This window comes from Symphodus melops (assembly GCF_947650265.1).
Source record: "Symphodus melops genome assembly, chromosome: 11".
Lineage (NCBI taxonomy): Eukaryota > Metazoa > Chordata > Actinopteri > Labriformes > Labridae > Symphodus > Symphodus melops.
In genome coordinates, this window is record NC_136701.1 from 13,923,318 (window position 1) to 13,942,131 (window position 18,814).

Below are 18,814 nucleotides of genomic sequence, written 5' to 3' on the forward strand. Positions count from 1 at the left end.
TTATATGCACGGTGCTTGAAGCGGTGTCAGTTAGCAGGTCTTTCTCCTTTCTCCTCCTGTTCAGTGTGTAGCAGGCAGGTAAGAATGAGTAACCATGGTTACTGCACCGTCAGTGAATCCAAGTTATCCCGACACTTCTATGATTAAAACTTACGATTTCAGTAAGACAGACTTTGACCATGTGTCAAGGAATAATCCCAGTCTGTCACGTTTTATCTTTTTTTTTACAAACCCAACTCAGTCCAGTGTTGTTATAAAAATGACATAGCTGAGCAAAGGCTACTTATATGAAGCTACCGTTGTATTACCGCTACTACTGAATTAAGCTGGACTGAAATAGTACAGAAGTCCACAGGTTTCAAATGAATACACTCCTGTGTGAAAATGTACATCCTAATTTAAAGACAAAAGATGATCATTTTTAAAGTGGTGTAAAAATGCTTCAAATTCATCAAAATTCAGGGAAAGAATCTCAGAGTTGCTGAGCTGTAGCAGAAGTAAGAGCTAAATAATCAAAGAATGTTAATCCCAACTCCTTGTGGGGATAAGGGACTTGCAATGTAAACTGGATTAGAGACTTGAAAGATAGCGCCATCAGGGATTCCACAGTTTGGAAAATGTTCCAACGAACGAGGTATCTCTAAACTCTTGACTCATCACTGAGTCAACAGCTGACTCTGTCCTGCTTAGATAGCCATGCAGAACAGTTAACCATAATCAATTACTCTGGTTTACAATTTTGTAGTACCCCAAAACCTTTGTCGACCAATAGAGGGCCTGTTAATAATGCTTCACACACAGGCCCTAGAATAGGGTGCATATTTAGGTCTTAAGTCTGCCAGCAAAAGAGAACAAGAGGGACTGAGGAGGAGGAGGGACGAGGAGATTATGATGGACCAGTATGGACCAGTTCTGTGTTGACTTTAGGTCCAGCTCCAGAGATGGAGACAGAACGCAGAGCCTCACATCCAGCAGGTATCAGTAAACAGAGGGAGGCCTGGAGGCAACAGTTCAGCATTTTTAGAAACGCTGAGTTTCTTATCGTGTCTCACCTTAAAGATACAGGCAAACAAAGGCCTGGTGCATTTATAGATGAGTACATTTAAATGGAGGGGAAGTTATATTAAAAAAAAAAGCTGAGGCAGAATTCTATTTCAACTTCATAACTTGGTAAATAATCCAAAAAATGTATTCCAAAGTAGTCGACAGATTGCTCAGCTCAATAATGCTTTGCCAAAATTTGACTGTTTTGGTTCAGTCCGTCTCTTCAGAAACGTATTTATACATCGCCAGTATAAGACAGCATCTCTACGTACCTGTTACCTCTCATCTGCAGCGAGTTGAAGGGCTGTTTTACTTAAGAATGGTTGGAATAATTGATTGTCTTCAGATAAGAGATGCTTAGTAAGTAAACACGCTCTCATTGTGTGTTTATTCCTCATGCCTCTCGTGCTTACCCAACGTGTAAAGCAGTGTGTAATCACAAATAGGGATTTAAGATTTCGCCAAAGCACAGCAAATACTTTTTCCCAAATTGGCGAAGGTGTTCTATTCGTCGACAGCAGCTGGCTGTTATTTTTAGGGAAGAATCCTCAGCTGCTAGTTTCTAAACAGGAATCAAAGAAAATGTAAGAAAGTTGTGACTCCATATGGTTTAATTTTGCTCTGGAACTGAAACTATTTGCTTTTGGTTCATTGCTGTTTTTGACAACTTGCGTCTTGACTCAAAGAGGTCAAAAACACAAAGTTCGGGCTGTTATTATCTAGTTAATGAGTACGGTCCTGCACGAAGGTGAGGGCTTTTTGTGGATTTAAAGCAGCGACAGTAAAAAGTTTGTTTCAATTTATTGTGTGTAAATTCAACTGGAGCTGATTTTAGTCTTTTAGTGTTATGATTTACTTTTTTATGTCTTGGTCTCTCTTTCTGGTTTTAAATTATAATTTTTTTATTTGCAAACCTGTTTGGCTCTCACCAGTTCATCTGATCTGTGCGTTTCTCCCAGGTTATTTCTATGTTTTACCCTCATGATTCTGATATGTTCTCTCCCTCTGTTTCTATCACAGGCCTGAAGCGTACAGTAGAACCAAACCAGACATCAACAGACAACAACAGACCAGATCACAGCAAGTTGAGTCCAGTAACGGACCCCTCCCCCCTCTCCACGTCCTCCCCCTGCCTTGAAGGCTTCATCTACCATCACACTGCTCGAGTCTTTTTAAGCAGTAAATTTTGTGCGGAACAGAAAACCTCACACCACTGGGACCGGATCGGACCGGAGGCCCAGAGGTTCCCCCCCTGGAGCTCTAAGCTGTGTCTGGCAATGCCTCAGGTAAGAAAGTGAAAATGTACACACACAGACAGGTTCACATCTACACAGGCTTCTGGAGAGGTTGAAAAAAATGTACTGGTTAAGGAAGAATGTGCGACTTTTTCATCCAGTAGATGTCGCCTTTGAGCACCAGACATGAAACCGAAAACTAACTGGAGCTGCATTGTTGTGCTAGCAGGCTAATGGTAGCACTCTTTAGTTTACTCGTAGCTTCACATTGCATATATTTACACAACATTACCATAATGTAAAAATGTGTATGTAATGTTCAAATAAGCAATGGGGATAGTTTGTTATTCTTCTTTTCTTTAGCCCCTCACTTAAACAGCTTTTACACACGGGGATGAGCCGGCCGTCCCGTCCATGTAAACACGTTGTAGGTACGACTCAGACAACATCACAGACAGCGAGACTCATTGTAGACAGTCATGAGTCAGAGAGTTATTTTCAGAGGACATACTTTGTGCTCTGTGCAAAATGTCACACACTCAGCCTTTAACTTTACATTTTTAATACCAATTATTATCAGCCAAAATGTCCTGACCTTCAAGAAGAAAAAAACATGTTTTTAAATGTGAATGATTACAAAAACAACAACTCCTAACTACCTGTTTAAATCTGACCTGTAAGTTTTATATCAATATCAAATGGACTTATTCAAATCATGTGAAATGTACCAACATATGATAATCCAATAGATCCAAAGAGATACAGTTAGACAGTGACAGAGAGGATGAATAAATATGTATACTCTGAATCATCCTATATGAAGGAAATGACACTGAGTGATGAGCATTAACATTATTTTATATTCAGGTTTTCTGCTCTCTCTGGTGCTGAATTAATAGAAACATTACACAATCAGCCTCAGGAGAGGACGAGCTTGGACACGCAGAAGTGTTTTTCGACATTAAAGGTGCAGATTTTCCTTCCGTCTGGTTCCTGTTTAACTCATTTTGACTCATATAGAAAACCAAATTGAGGTAAAAGACAATTACTCAGCAACTTCTTGTGTCATACTGCAACATTATCATTTTAGATACGAGTGCAGAGCAGCTCTCTAAGCAGGGTATATTCCCTTCCTCCTGTAGCTTCCACGTCTTATAATTTACATAAATTGTCTGCACCAGTCTTGCTGCCTTCATTAATCAATCTCATCCTGGTCTGAAGAAGTTTAGCTTCACACTCTGTAAACTGAAAGTGAAGTTTAACTGGAGAAACAGCCAAATATTTAGACCGAACTTGATCCAGAGTTTCTTCTACCAGACCCCTAGTCTAGTTTCCGCTGCCAGCAAGTTTGAGTGGGCTGATGTGAGAACGCCGCGAGATATTCTTCGGAGAATTCCACTCGGGCCAATTACTAGTCTATACTGTTACTGCTGCACGGTGCATAGAGTTTCTGAATGCAACCACTACCATCTCTGTCCCTGTCATTAAACAGCTGCATGTTTTCTGTTCTCCCGTATGTTGTTCTCCGCTCTTTTGCTGATGTTGTCATTTCTTTGGACTACACGTAGCGTTGGTGTAAACGCAAATATTGTCATTTTAGCGTCGTACCGAGGACTCTGTGGCTTCATACGCTACTTCCAACTTTTTTTACGTTACGCCTTTGCTCAGGGAATCCCCTGTACGCCCTCCTGTCTAAAGAGATAGTCTCCCACTGTGAGGAGCATGTGTGAACAGCCGGGTCAGGAGAATGTCAAGAGCAGTCCTCCTGAAATCATCTAAATATTATCAAGAGTGCACATGTGAAAATAGCTTAATAAGAAACACTGTTTAAAATACAGATATCAGGATACAGTGTAATACTGTATATGCTGGCTAATTAAAATCTACAAATTGTAGTTCATAAAATGCTAAGCTAGGTTTCAGTTGCTTTTAAAACAGTGTCACGTTTTGAAAGAATTCAAATGTTTTGCCTGCTTCGTATGTATTCTACTAATTCTACTAATGTGTATGGCTAATGTATAATCAAGTCTAAAATCAAGACTTACCTCAATTTAGCACCAACTATAAGGCTAACTAGCTTACAGTTTAACTTGGTGAAAATGCATACATCAACACAAATCATTGGAATGAAAGCCTGGTCAGAATTAAAGGGCTTCATGTAAACGCGTCAGTTTGAAGAGACGGATCTGATTCGGTTCAGAAAAATTCATTCAGAACCAGAGGGGTAGTTTATGCCGACTGCTGTTTGGGTCAATATCCATGTGCATAACTGGTCCAATTATGTCTTTCTAGACGAGGTAAAACTATTCTCACTGTCTGAAAGTCCTCCCGCAGACCGGCACTCTTCCCCTGTTTATCGATTGCAGGACAATTCTGCTGAGCTCCCAGCTAAATTCGGAAAAAAATAAGAAAAAGGTCAAATAAAATACAGATATTTAAAGTCACAGATGTGAAAGAGGAGGAGAATGATATCTCTGGTGCACAGTGAGGGGCAGAGTGGAGGAGCAACATCTGGAGTAGGCTGCTCTACGCATGTCAGACTGGTTTTATTGTGGTTAAAAGCCTGATGCGTTTTATTTAGTGTCCGTATGACATTAAAGTTTGAACCCCCAATCGGAATGATTTATTGTAATTTGGATTGAAACCATGTAAACAGAGCTACTGTCACAACATTCATATTAATGATAGTAATCATGTCACATACAAAGAGGAGCCAGAAGAAGGGATGATTGGCCAACTTAGCGAATAATAAATCAGAATTCATTCCAAATGTTGTCAAAAGAGACAACACAGTTAGAAAAGATGAAACGAGGACAAATGAAGCACTCGGTTTATAAGATTTGAGGTGACGTTGTTGATCACATCTACATGTGTTTATTAACTTCATTTTCTTCTGCTGTGTTGCAGCCCAGCGTTAGTGGTATGGAGCCTCCCTTTGCGGACGCATTTCAGAACTACTCGTTTGCTGACCAGGCTCTGACCAGCACTGAGCTGCTCGCCACCAGCTCTGACCCAGATTTCATGTATGAACTGGTGAGTATGCTACACCCACACACACACGCACACCCACACACACACGCACACACACACACACTAGGACTTTTACTATCACACACACCTATGTGCAAACAAACACCAGAGATGAGGGCTCAAGTTTCAGACTCAGACTCGAGTTGCACTTCAGTCACACGCAAATGAAACTTGAGACTCGACCTGTCCCTGTGAAGACTGCAGACTCAACTTGAGGTTCGTTATCCATGCCGAATTTTTTTGGATTGAGTATTGAGTTTTTGACCCTGTATCACAATGAGCTGAATGTCAGGTGTAAAGTTGATTCCACGGAAAGCACATCACCTGCAGCTGCTACAGTCAGGGCGAGCTCAAGGTACTGTAAAAGCAAACTGAGAATGTTTTGAATGTTTGATGTGACATACAACATTTAAAAACTTTCCCCGCATTTATTCTCTACTGCTCTGCATCAAGAGGAGAAATTAGGTTGTTTATCACTGTTTTGTTAAAAAGAGCGCTCAGCCCTGGAAGGTAAGGCAGGTAGATTTAATACATAAAGTGTTTTTCTCTTCTCTCTGTTTTTCTCTTCATCAATTACTAAAGAATTAGAAATAAATGATTAGAATAAAATGCTAAAACAAAATCCAACTTAAGTGTGTTCATGTTTATTGCCAAGAGAAATACCATGCTTATTATAACTGTGACTAAAGGCATCTTTTGGTTACAGTTTATTTCTGACCACATAATATTGACATGAGATTACCATTATCTTCTATTAAAAGGACAAGAGACTTGACTTGCATTAAGGGATTTCTGCTCTACTCTGACCCACATGCATACATGCCATGGCCCTGCCACAGACAGGCTCCAGACCATGCCGACCATCCTTTGAGCACGACTTCTTTTCAGATCAGTCACAGCTGCTCACGATGCGCCGTCACTGATCTGAAAGAGGGTCGGCCAGTCTTTCAGAGGGAGGCCAATCAGTTCACCCTCTCTGCTGCCAGCGTGGCATTTGAAGCAGAGAGTGCCATGTGTCAATGTGTTTAGCAGCCGTTCGACATTTCGCTGACTCACAGTAGGGATGATGCAAGGGAGCATTGAACAGGAAGCTCACCTGTCATCTGCAGGTGTCGTCATTAGTTTAGACTAAACTGTCAGGCTATCAATTTCTCTCAACATGGTTAAAAAATAATCAGATGAATGATTGTTGAATGATCTTTTCTCTCCCTCAACACAACAGTTAGTGTTATTTATGATTAAGGCTTTTATGGGGCAGTATTATTTTCCTTATAGGACAGTGTGTGGGATGACATACAGCAAAGGGCAGAGGTCGATTTGAACCCATAGCCATCATACAAGGACTATGCCGACTTATGCTAAGCAACATTATCGATGTCATTTCAACATTTTTGATGGGCAAAAATGTTCAAATGACATCCCCGCGAGGTTTCACAGACACTGATCTAATAATCGCAAGTCCATATGAAATCATGCTAATATTAAAACTCTATTGAAAAGTCATTAAAGCAGTAAACAATGCGGGTGGCAAGTCAATATTCCCAAATAACTTATTCTGTTTAAGAAAGCAGCCGCTTGAATACATTGTCAGTGCGGTTTCTGATCCATCCAAAGGTCTCGAACACAATATAGTGACCAGCTTAAGAACTCTTTGTCATACATATTTGACCTTTGTTTTGTGTTGCATAAGCGGTTCATGTGAGAGTCATTAGTCCTCAACCCGAACACAGAAGAGTAAACAACGTCCTAAAGAACAACCTCACTGACTCACCATCATGATTGCCTCCTTTTTGCAGGACAGAGACATTACCCACCGACAGAGTCCCTGCAGAGACAGCGTGGTGGGCGTTGCGGACGGGGGGAAGGAGGTGGAGGGCTGTGTGGATCAGCTCATGGGTCTGGGCGAATGTGAGAGAGAAGTCTGCAGCAACTCAGCGTTCGAACAGTGGGACTCATACTGGGAAGACCTCACCAGGTACTCAATCATGTCTTAATTGCTGTAAGATCACGTTTTAAAACAGCTGTTGGAAAATGACACAGAAAATGTCCTGATGAATAACACAACACACACAAGTGTGGGCAGTGTTAACTGAGGCTGAAAGCCTCCAGAGATACAGCAGTGCAGGTTTCTGCAGGGAGAGACTTCCAGAGGGTGGGGGCTGAGGCACTGAAGGCTCTGTCACCAAAGGATCACAGTTTGGTGTGGGGGGAGAGCAGGCTTGAAGGACCACAGCGTTCAGGATGGGGTGTTGGGATGGAGGAAGTCGGTGAGGGGCGGTGGGACTCGAGCTTATATTGAATGCAGGATTTGATCGGGAGCCAGTGCTAGTGGGGGTGATGTGCTGCCAGGGCTTGGTGCGTGGGAGGACCCTGGCAACTAGTACTGCTCATACTGGAGTCCGTTCAGGGTCGTGCTTGGTAGCCCGAACAGACCCCTGTTACAGAAGTCCAGTCGGGAGGTGATGAAGGCTTGAATGAGGGTCTCTGCCACGGGGCCGGGGAGTGAGGGTTGTGGAAAAAGGAGGATTCAGTGATGGACTTGATGTGGGAGTCCAGAATGACGCCCAGGTTGTGTTCATCGGGTGAAGGGGAGAACGAGCAGTCGTCCACAACAAGGAGATCTCCAACCTTCCTGATCAGTGCCATGAGGGCCACAACCACGAGCTCAGTGTTGCTGCTGTTGAGTTTGAGGAGATTGCGAAAAAAAGAGGGCCAACAACTGATGAGCGGCTTGCACTGACCGTCACAGATAGTGAGTAGCTGCCTACACGTACTGAAAGCAGCACTAGCCGAGTAGAAGTGAGCCAGCTGTGGGATATAGAGTTAATCTGTTTGCGGACTCCTAGTAGTGGATTAAGTATGAGGGTGAAGCATATAGCACAAAAGAAACATGATTTTGTCACGAATCACGAAGCAGCAACGCACACGCCGAGACATCAAGCAATGAGACATCCTGCACCTATCCTATCGTGATGATGAATACTGTTGTTAAATTGGAGCCTACAATATATACACAGACCTGCTGCTGTCGTAAATCTAGAGAGGACACAAAATGTAAGAATGTTTAGGGTAGGATGAACTCAGCTTTTAGCTAAAAGCCACAAACAAACTGTAAAGAATGTGTTTGCTGAAGTCAAAGAATCATGCATGCTTTTTTTTTTTTTTTTTTTTATCAATCCTGCAACCATTGTTTTTTTTATCTGTAAAAGACCAGGAAATATGGATCAGTCAAAAAGCTGGCCAATCGGTTCAGGCAGAGTCTGGTAAGAGCGGTCACCTTCTGAGTCAGCTTAGTCCTTACTGCAGCGACTCGTTGGAGTCTGACCCGGGCCCTCTGCTGCATGCCTCCTCCCTTTCTCTCTCCAGCTGTCTCTTACAGCCTTAAAGAGGGTGAAGACACTGCAGAGTGTAGTCGCTGTGCTCAGGAAGTGAGATTTTTGTTGGAGGGAAACTGTTACTAGATCAGAAATCAGTCTGATAAAATTCGAAGATTGGACAGTTTCCTAAAGGTTTTTGCAGCAGTCCAGATTACCACCACGAACAGAAAAAATCCTCCAGCCAAGCCGTCTTGGTCTGACAGCGGACGATTTGAAGCAGGATTTGGTTAACTTAAAGGGGAAGTGGTTTGAAGAGATCTGTAAATGTCTGAGATCTCAGGTGATGCTCCGCCTGTCCAGCAGCCTATCCTGATGCTTTGCTGCCCAAACGGTTTTTGTGCTATCATCCTGTGGTTTATTGTTGACTCAGGGCAGAAAACAGTTTAAAGGCTTTAAATCTAAACCCGGATTCTGCTGATCGTTGCAGAGTTTCTAGAATCAAATCCTATCCGATTTGATGGTGGTCTTGTTCAAGTGGGAGGACAGGAAAGTGCCGCAACTTCTGACTAACTTATGAAACATTCTTTCCCAAGCTGGACTGTCCAGATGAATCGACTGCTGCTGCGAGGTAGCTCTGTTCTATAGCTCCTGGCTTTAAGAGTCACAATTTGATGTCTGTTTCTTGAGGTACTTTAGCTGATTGCTGGGGTTTCACAATTCTCATTCACCTCTGCCTCTACTTCTGATCTGTGATTGCTGATCCCTTTCTCTGTTGAAAAATTTAGATATTTAACTACATTCGAGTTTCCATTCCTTGCTCAAAAAGAACAAGAACAAAAAACACAAAACAAGTGATTTTCCCTCAGGGATTAGTTAAGTGATATCAAAATAAGTATATATATAAAATGATGGCAATCTAAATAATTTGTAGGTTATTTCTGCACATTTTGTGCTTCAGCTTAAGCTCTGCATGAAAATATCAGTTTCCTTTAGTCTAAGGGGACGTCTTCAGATGACTTGAGTTTCCTGTGGAACTCAAAAAATGTAGTTTTCATTTTACCTTTTTAGTTGTTGTTTTTTTTTTAAAGTAAAGTCAATAAAAGCTGATGATTGACCTGCATTTGTCTGTGCTCGGCAGATACACAAAGCTGGCCAGCTGTGACATCTGGGGCACCAAAGAGGTTGACTTCCTTGGATTGGACGACTTCTCCAGCCCCTACCAAGACGAGGAAGTGATCGGGCAAACCCCGACACTGGCTCAGCTCAACAGCGAGGATTCGCAGTCTGTGTGTGAGGCGCTCTACCCCCCTGCTGACCTTACCATGACAACCCCTAAGCCTCAGCCGTCACAGTTACCCTGTCACAGTAAGAGACCCCTGATCCCCGGCCAAGGATCTGGCCCTGGCTCTTCACGGCCCTCTCTGAGCGCCACGTCCTCTTCCCGTCCTTCCCGAAGCCTGCTCGCAGACTTTCCTGAAAGCTCCCAAAAGGCCACCAGACCCATCCCCTCCAGCACAGAGACTATGGCCAAAACACAGACCTTCCTCAGTCTCACCCAGGACCAAGGCCAAGCTCAATCTAAGTCCCAGGGTCGAGGAACCAAGATGGCTGCCCTGGCTTCTCCCAACTCTGACTTTGTGCGCAAGGCTAAAGTTCGTGTCAGCGCTTTGCTTAAAACTCAGCCTGACAAGCCCTCCCACACCGACCATGAGAGGTCTGATCCTCCTCTTCCTCTCACCCATCCCAAAGACGAGAAGGCCTCCACATCAGCTAGCGTAACCCTGGTGGGACTTCCCGCCGACGCAGCCAGCAGCTCTGGCAAGCTGGTGAGCTTCGACAGGAGGCCAGAGGAGGCGGTGAAGCGAGAGGTACCTGTCGGCTGGTCGGTTTCCACGCCGCAGCTGGCGGAGGAGAGCCAGGTGCTGGAGGGCGTCACCTCTGGGCTCATTAGCGGCGACGAAAGTGTGGCGGGAGCGAGCAGCGGCATCCTGGTGGCTGAAGGAGCAGAGAAGAGCAAAGAGGAGGAACACAACTACTCCCTCTTCCTAACTCGTAGCAGAATGGCAGGCAGAGCTCTCTCGCAGCTCGAGGAGGATGAGGAGGACGAAGAAGAAGAGGAGTTAGAGGAGGAGGAGGAGGAAGAAGGGGACGGGCTGGAGCTGGATGATGAAGACCATGATGAGGGTTTTGGCAGTGAGCATGAGCTGTCTGAGAATGAGGAGGAAGAGGATGAAGAGGAGGATGAAGACTATGAAGCGGACAAGGATGACGACATGAGCGACGCCTTCTCAGAGCCAGGTACTCACTTCACACTCCTGGTTTACGTGTGTGCCCATCCTGCTGACTCCTCTTTCATCTTTCTTTTCTGTCTATGGTTTGCTCTGACCTTCTCCCTGTTCTCCTCTCTCACTTCCTCCCTCCTCCACCAGGGTGCGACATGGAGCTGATGGAGGACATTAAAGGTCTGACTGCAGGAGTTTCCAGTCGAAAGCGGGGCAAACGCCGCTACTTCTGGGAGTACAGTGAGCAACTCACCCCCTCCAAACAGGAACGGATGCTCAAGCCGTCTGAGTGGGACAGACACACACTGCCAAGCAACCTGTACCAGAAGAACGGGCCTCTCCATGGTATACACGCGCACACACACACACACACACACACACACACACACACACACACAAACATACATTTATTAGCTGCGCACAGGCATATAACATCCACATGGACTAGCTTTATGAGACATGAGCTTACTGTTAGCGTATAAGATTATAAGTTCTCAAACCAACAGACGGGTAGACAGTTTGGATAGTCCAAGACAGCAGCTGTGCCCAGCATGTTGCAGTGAAACAACAGTGAAAGTGAACACACTGGAGTGAGTCATTCCTTACGCAAACAGCCTCTAAAAAAAAAACAATGTACATAAAAAGAACAGGCAGAAACATATTTTTCATGCCTGTATTTCACTTGATTGGGTATGACTCATATTACATTGTTAGAATGTCGTCAAGGATTTTAATATAAAATGCTCCTTTGAGCTTGTGAAAATGTAATGTACTAGGGCCCAACAGATATTGAAGCTTTTCTCTGTATTACTGATTCAAGACCCATTTGACGTAAATCTACTGTGGGTTGCCTTAAATTCAAATTATTGGGGGAAAATGCCAGTAAGTCTTTGTGACTCTGACGAGCTATAAACTCTAAATGATCCGACAGATGAATATGAATTTTTTGCATACTTTGATTACATGTTATTGAAACCACAAATAAGATCAAGGAAAATTAAAAGCAACCAGTTCATGAAGCCAGCAGTTCGCCGGTTGAATCTTCCCCTGATGTGCGTCGGTGAACGTGTTTAACAAGCTGTTTGTAAAGAGCAGAGGGTTCTTCCTCCACTTCTTGGCTGTGTCAGTCCTTCCTGTCTTCCTTATTGGGCAGCGTTTCACCACAAAGTCTGATATACTTGTGTGCTTGATTTAAGCTGAAACACGACATTTGTGATGGTCACCTCTGACAGCTTATGGTTTTTTTTTAATAAAGGAAAGTACCTGCTGAAGAAGTCTCGTCGCACAGACGTTGAAGACCTGACTCCAAATCCGCGCAAGCTGCTGCAGATCGGCACCGAGCTCCGCAAACTGAACAAGGTGATCAGTGACCTGACGCCAGTAAGTGAGCTGCCGCTGACTGCTCGACCACGGTCCCGCAAGGAGAAGAACAAACTGGCATCAAGGTAAAACCTACACGGACCTCCAGATTGTTTCGATTTAAAAAAAAAAAAAAAAAAAAAAGCTGATATGTTATCCATAAGTAAGGTCCTTTACCTGCTTTTTGTAAACATAACAATGAGCATGGTCTTGCTACCTGCTCTTTCGTTAATGTTAACAGACAAACAGTAAGGTCCTTTACCTGCTTTTGTAAAGTGTCTCGAGATAACGCCTGTTATAAATTGACGCTATACAAATAAAGATTGGTTGATTGAGATTGATTGATGTTGATGCTGGACCAAATGTTTGCTTGTCTCTCCTGCAATCTTTTATGACTCCACTCATCGGTTGTGTTTGTAGAGCGTGCCGTTTAAAGAAGAAGGCGCAGTATGAAGCTAACAAGGTGAAGCTCTGGGGACTGAGCACAGAGTATGGTAGGTTTCTGAGGACAATGGACACACACACTTTGTTCTCTGTCAAATATATAATGAGTCTAGTTTTTACTTTTGATTACATCTAGTCTTTGCTTTTGCAAGCTTTGTAAAATTGACCCTCTGATTTAAAAAAAAAAAACACTCAATGATGATCTAGTTTTGTCAAAATCCCTGACCTGAAGGTGAACATATTTTGTCTCAAAAACATGTGTTCATCTGGACATGACTGTCATGGTTCAATTCTAAATGAATGTCTGTCCTGTCGTGTAGATCGCCTGCTGTTTGTGATCAACGCCATCAAAGAAGAAATCGTAGCTCGAGTGGAGGATTCCTCTCCTCGTCCCACCGACATGACTGACACTTTGGAGCATCTCATTCAGGAGACACTTGGTGAGAATAAATGAGGTTATTTACTCGAAGCTTAAAAGAAGATGTTTTGTAATTAACAGAACAGTCAAAAATCTAAATCAGAGAAATCATCACAAAACACTTGAACGTGAACTGTGGGTTAAATCAGCGAAACTGAACACTTGCCTGACTCAGGACCTTTATTGGTAAAATAATACACAGTAACGTACAGCTAATGCGGCTGTGAATACTCCTGGGCAGCCAGTTTACATGGAAAACACTGTTATTGATTGATGTGACTTACAATGACTCATTTCTTCTGACAATGTTTCCCCTTTTAAAAAAAAAAAGAAGAAAAAGAAGCAGGGCATAAAGGTGCCACAGCTACTCACAATATAGCTGTGGATTGAGTTGAGCAGGGCTAAATTATGTACTGTTTACTGTACATATGATGATATCATCTTCAGTTGAATCAGTGAAGCAAAACTAAACTTTGCTTAAAGTGGTGAAGAGGATTGTTATCTCTAATCGCTGAGATTAAGAAAGAAGATGAATGAAAAAGGATTCATAGAGTAAGTATGAAGACAGCTAAAGAGAAAAAAAAAGATCACATCAGGGAGATTACGTGTTTCCTTTGCAAATCTTTTAAGAATACCTAAATAACAACTACCAACTTCCTTAAGGATATTAAAGATTTTCTGTTTATCCAGAAAAAAACAATTAATGTTGTATTTGAAAACAATAAAACTGCTTGTATCAAGCTGTATCTCTAAAGTTAATAATAATAATAATATTTATCTTTAAATAGTCATCATTTGACACACTAAGTCACATACCGAAGAAGAATCTCCTAAAGTGTTTTCTTGTATCTCTGTGTGCAGTGGCATCACCTGTTGCTGGGCAGACTTCAGACTTCGTCAACAAGATCTTGGAGAACACGGGACAAGGTGATCCCACGGGTGGACTGGTCGGCCTGCGAGTCCCCACCTCCAAAGTCTAAACAACGAGACGGTCCACTGAACCGCTGAAGGAGTGGACTAATTATTATCACCGTGCTGTTCCGTTGTAACTATGCTCCCCTCTGCATGCCCCTCAAACCCTGAGTACACACACGTTGTTAGCCACACAAACACACATAACACTCCCTGTGTGTACATACGTGTGCTTGTTTTAGCCATGCACATGTATGGCAGACACCCTAGCTTTCTGTCTCTGCACGCTGCGTGCAGAAACAGTGTATCACCTTCTCCCAACCCATCGCGAGCATCTGTTGGGTAAAGGGCCTTTTCAAAGAAAAGGAGGGTTAGGTGTGTAGTTAACAGTCTGTTCTAAACCCACTGGGGATCATTAGATGTGTTTAGCAAAGCATTGTGTACAGTCTGCTTTCAGGGCTGAGACAGAAACAGTACAAGTGTAACCACTGGAAAGCTTTCACGCAATTTGTTTGAGATTGTAATGACAGAGGAAGAGTTACCGAACGTCAGACACCATCAAATGAAAGAGAAGTTCCAGTTTTCATTTCCTAGAGGAGGTTCATCTTACATTGCAACATAAAATAATATTAGGATGTCCAGTTAACACATTGAGTTCAGTACTTTAATACAAACAAAAAAAAGAAAACTTGCTTTGGTTGCATTGGCTGCTGCAGAAAGAAAAAGCAGCGTGCTCCAAAGCGTCATGGGTTGGCAGGATATATTTTGTAATGAAGGCCTAAATATGTTCATGCCATCCCCTGTTTTATAACCAGGTTTGCTGTTGTCATTATGTACATGGTGCAAATTTAGAATATAAAAAAAAAAATGCTGAAAGATAAATTTTAGACCTTTCACAGAGACAGCATCAGATTCCTGCTGGGTTGAAGTTTTTTAGAGTTCAGGATGAAGCTTCATGCTTTTATTTTGAAGACGTTAACTGAAGCAACAGCAGGAAGTTGTGCGTGTGGTTTGGTGCTTTTTTGGTCTTGTGCTAGTTTTAACTGGACTGGGTGAAACAGGCAATTAGCCGTTGTGGGATCAGATGTTGAATAAGATGATCGTTGTAGACGATGATGACATAAACAGTGATCCATCTCCTTTTGGAAACTGTACATAGATAAAGTGTCTCCGAGTAAAACATCGACACTGGCTTTCCTTTTTGTACAGCATGACCAGATGACCAGGCTAATAGTGTGGTGTGTTCATACTATAGTGTTTGATCAGAGTTCTATTCATTGTGCCTTGTGTATGTATGTGTGTGTGTTTCTGTAAGTGTGTGTGTGAGAGTGTGTGCGCGTGTGCTTGAGAGGGATTGGTCTGAACTTCTTGAGGTGCAGCCAAGGAGAGGACTACTTTACACTGAGGGAGATAGTAATTGAATGTGAGGAGAGAGACACGCCTATGGGGTTTGTCACGTTTATCAGTTGTCTGAAGATATTTTGAATGTACATAAAAAGAAATGGAAGCTCTTGTTGCATGATGCCACAGAGTCTGTGTAAATAGGAGGGCTCTGCAATAGATTCTTTGGTTTTTGGTACTCTGTCTTTAGGGATCGGGGGAGGGGTAAACAGATATTTTCGTTAAGAGTTACAAAAAAAATATTTGCACACTATATTTTGATTGTTTTATGTACCAAAGACACATGCAACGAAATGGCGAACAGCCAGTTAAAGTAAGGTTTTGCACAGCTTACCTGACGCCGTATTGAATGTAAGAAATGTGGGAGGGTCAGGGAACTTCATTGAACTGTGAAATTAGCTTGGGTCCAATTCTGTATAGAAAAGGAACATTCATTCATATATATTTTTTTTCTAAAATGTTGAAGTAACTCCCATCTACAGGCTTCTGCAGTAGATTTGTTGCTTAGCTAGCACTTCATTCCTGAACTGATTCCTCCTTCCACACGCTAATTGTGTTTTTTGCGCTTTCTAGGACAAAGAAACTAAGAGCGCTGGTAGATAAGCTATGTTAAATATTTTGCTCGTTTGTCGAAATGTCATCAACAATAACCAAAACGTTTTGTTGTGTCACTTGTTTGATTTTTCTGTGTAGATGAGGTCTAGTTCATTGACAAATATTAACTGAATTGTGTTTCAAGTACTGTATATAAAACATTATAGATATTTATCTATCAACAGTGAAATGCCACTTTTCATCATAATTGATTCATTTTTTTATGCATGACACATTTCTAAAGCCTACCCTTGCATCGAGAACGTTAGAGGAAAAAACACAAAAGCCAAAAAAAAAAAAAAGAGTTCTTGTTATATTTTTGTACTTTAGCCGACGGTGAGCTTTCCTGTTGGATTTTTGGTTCAATTTCCTTTGATTTAAAAGAAGGAGAGGTGGAGGAAAATAGAAGAGAAGTCTTACAGAGCAGCCAGTCGGTCTCATAGTTTGACCCCTTCAGTCTCGTTTGCTGGCTGAGTGACTTGCAGATAAACAGGACTAGATTTACCTAAACCCAATTCAGTGAAGTCCTGGTCTAGTTTGAGTGCTCTATAAAGAGAATGAGGGCAGGCTGTCTTTAGTGAGGACGGGGGCGTGTCCGGCATTGGGGAGATGTGAGGGCAGATGAGAAGGAGGTGTTACTGAAGGTGCTGCAAGAAAGCCAAAGCAATTCTAATACTTGCCCAAAGTTGAATTGGATTCAACACTGTGTATTTCTACTTTTCATTTACACACATATTCCCTTTGTAACCTTGGAAATGGTGGAAAACTGCATTTCCTGGGATTGATGTGTCCAACTTTGAGGTTGCATTGCTGATTTGTTCCTGCTTGGCCATGCCTCGGGTCCTCAGCTTGCATCTTTCCGATTGAACTTCAAAACCCAGAGTTACAATGTCCAGGCCACAGACTAGCAGCCCGTTAAAAAAAATGCATGATACATGTATGCTTGCCTCCCTGCTGTGCCCTCAGAGGAAACACTGCCAATCTCAGGAATTCTTAAATTCATCTACAACTCACTCAGTGAGCAGGCAAAAACACAAAGTAAGTGTTTGACAGGCTAAATTCAGGTTAGTTTGAGGTGAGAAAGTCCTCCTTCACTGAATGAACTCTGATGTCTGAAGATAGTGATGCAGAGCTGTGGTCTCTATTGTGTGAATGAATAACAGGCACTGCTAAACACACACATATATAAATATATTTTTACTGTTTCTGTTCCGTCTAAAAAGGGAGAAATGGTGCTTTTTCTGAAAAAAGAATGATGAGTATCCATGATTCTTATTTGAGTCTAGTTGTAGCCTAATGACTTGCTCTCCCGTTCATAGCTATTTTCTTAGTAGTGATTCATTTTTGTAAATAGACTATATAAGTTAATATCTTTCTTCTAAATGTTAGATATATGTATAGAATACTCTATCTTATATGTTTGAAAACGAAAGCACTTTGTCCAAAAAAGGAAAAAAAAATCAAACAAAAAGAAAAGCATTTTTTCTTCCATTTGCTGCTAAAAGGCCTGGTGTGAATGCTGCAAGTGTACTTGACGACTACTTGCTGAACCTGACTCAGCTAGGTCTATAAACAAGCAAGGAACCGTTGTGTGGCCTGGCCAGGGTTAGAGCTACATGTTTCTGGAGCCATGTGATGATATCTGGTGTTGAGCAAGAGCATCGTTTGGCTTCGGGAAGCTCAGTGTCTTGACAAGGATAGGTCTATTTCCTGGTCAGGGGATAGTGTATTAGTGGTCTTAAAAAAATAGAGGGTTTTGATTCCAGGGCCCCTACATTGATCTTGATGCTGACCCCATTGGCGTCATGATTCATTTGCCTTCAGTAGAGGTTTCCTATGGAAAAACTGATTCTGCTTTGGCTTACTCTTCAGGGTGATGTACAGTGTAGACACATTTCTCCAGAGAGCTATATTGTTATCATTTGTAAACTGATTTCTACTTGTGACTTAATGAGGAGGGGTTTAGCCTGGGGCGGCCGGGAAGAGCCAATTTGAAAGATGTTGTTCCAGGCCGCCTTAGGGGAGAGTTACTATATCACTGTACTGTATGGCAAGCCAATTACAAATGGAGACTCAATCCGGACACTTATTGCCTTCTTAAATAATTTTTCATGACACAAACAATAATAGTAACCTGTCAGACCTGTCAGGTCTCGAGGGATGTCCCCTGAGGTTTATGACATCGATCTGCCAGTATACTTTCAACAGCAACAGAAACCTTTCAGCCTGATTGGCTCAAAACAACCACTAATGAAGAGCAGACACAGTGAAATGTACCTTAGAAATTGTTTCAAATTTTGAAAGACTCAGTTCTCAGTTGGAATACTATTTGAAGCATTTTTTCAGCTTAGATTTTGCTCAAGATTGATGGGGGTCAACAGTGGTCATAGGGCCTCGAGTTGACAGACAATGGAGTGGCTCGAGAAAAGGAGTGTGTGTTTTGTTGTCGATCACGAGGCTGGTTCAAGATAGAGTCCTCACAGGTTTTTACATTTAAAATGTTAGGCGCAAGCTGTGCAACTTTACATTCAAACCAGGAGACTCTGTGGCATTTTAACAGTGGAAGAGTGAATGAAAAAAATCCACGCCAGTAAAACTATTCCTTCTTTTATTTCTGATGACATAAATCCTATACAGTCAACTATTAAGCTAATAGAGTGTGTAACTTTGTGCTACTCTTGTCCAATAAAAGCTAAGTGGATCTATACAGCTCTTTTAGCAAATCAGGGTTATATCGTTCCTCTTTCTGAAGTATGTGGTGACATAGAAAATCAAGAG

General features: G+C 42.3%; 1 protein-coding gene across 4 annotated transcripts in view; it reads left to right on the forward strand.

The window, feature by feature from the left end:
• Nucleotides 1-18,814, forward strand: part of crebrf (creb3 regulatory factor) — a 53,953-nt gene that overhangs the window by 5,704 nt on the left and 29,435 nt on the right. For 3 of the 4 annotated variants that reach the window (XM_079356058.1, XM_079356059.1, XM_079356057.1), the window contains exons 2-10: nt 2,065-2,330; nt 5,187-5,312; nt 7,106-7,284; nt 9,765-10,924; nt 11,056-11,253; nt 12,164-12,353; nt 12,688-12,761; nt 13,032-13,151; nt 13,991-18,814. In XM_079356058.1, coding sequence (XP_079212184.1) covers nt 2,065-2,330; nt 5,187-5,312; nt 7,106-7,284; nt 9,765-10,924; nt 11,056-11,253; nt 12,164-12,353; nt 12,688-12,761; nt 13,032-13,151; nt 13,991-14,109 — 2,432 coding nt within the window. In that variant the 3' untranslated portion in view covers nt 14,110-18,814. The remainder of the gene's footprint in view (nt 1-2,064; nt 2,331-5,186; nt 5,313-7,105; nt 7,285-9,764; nt 10,925-11,055; nt 11,254-12,163; nt 12,354-12,687; nt 12,762-13,031; nt 13,152-13,990) is intronic. The other variant, XR_013780129.1, reaches the window with a different exon arrangement.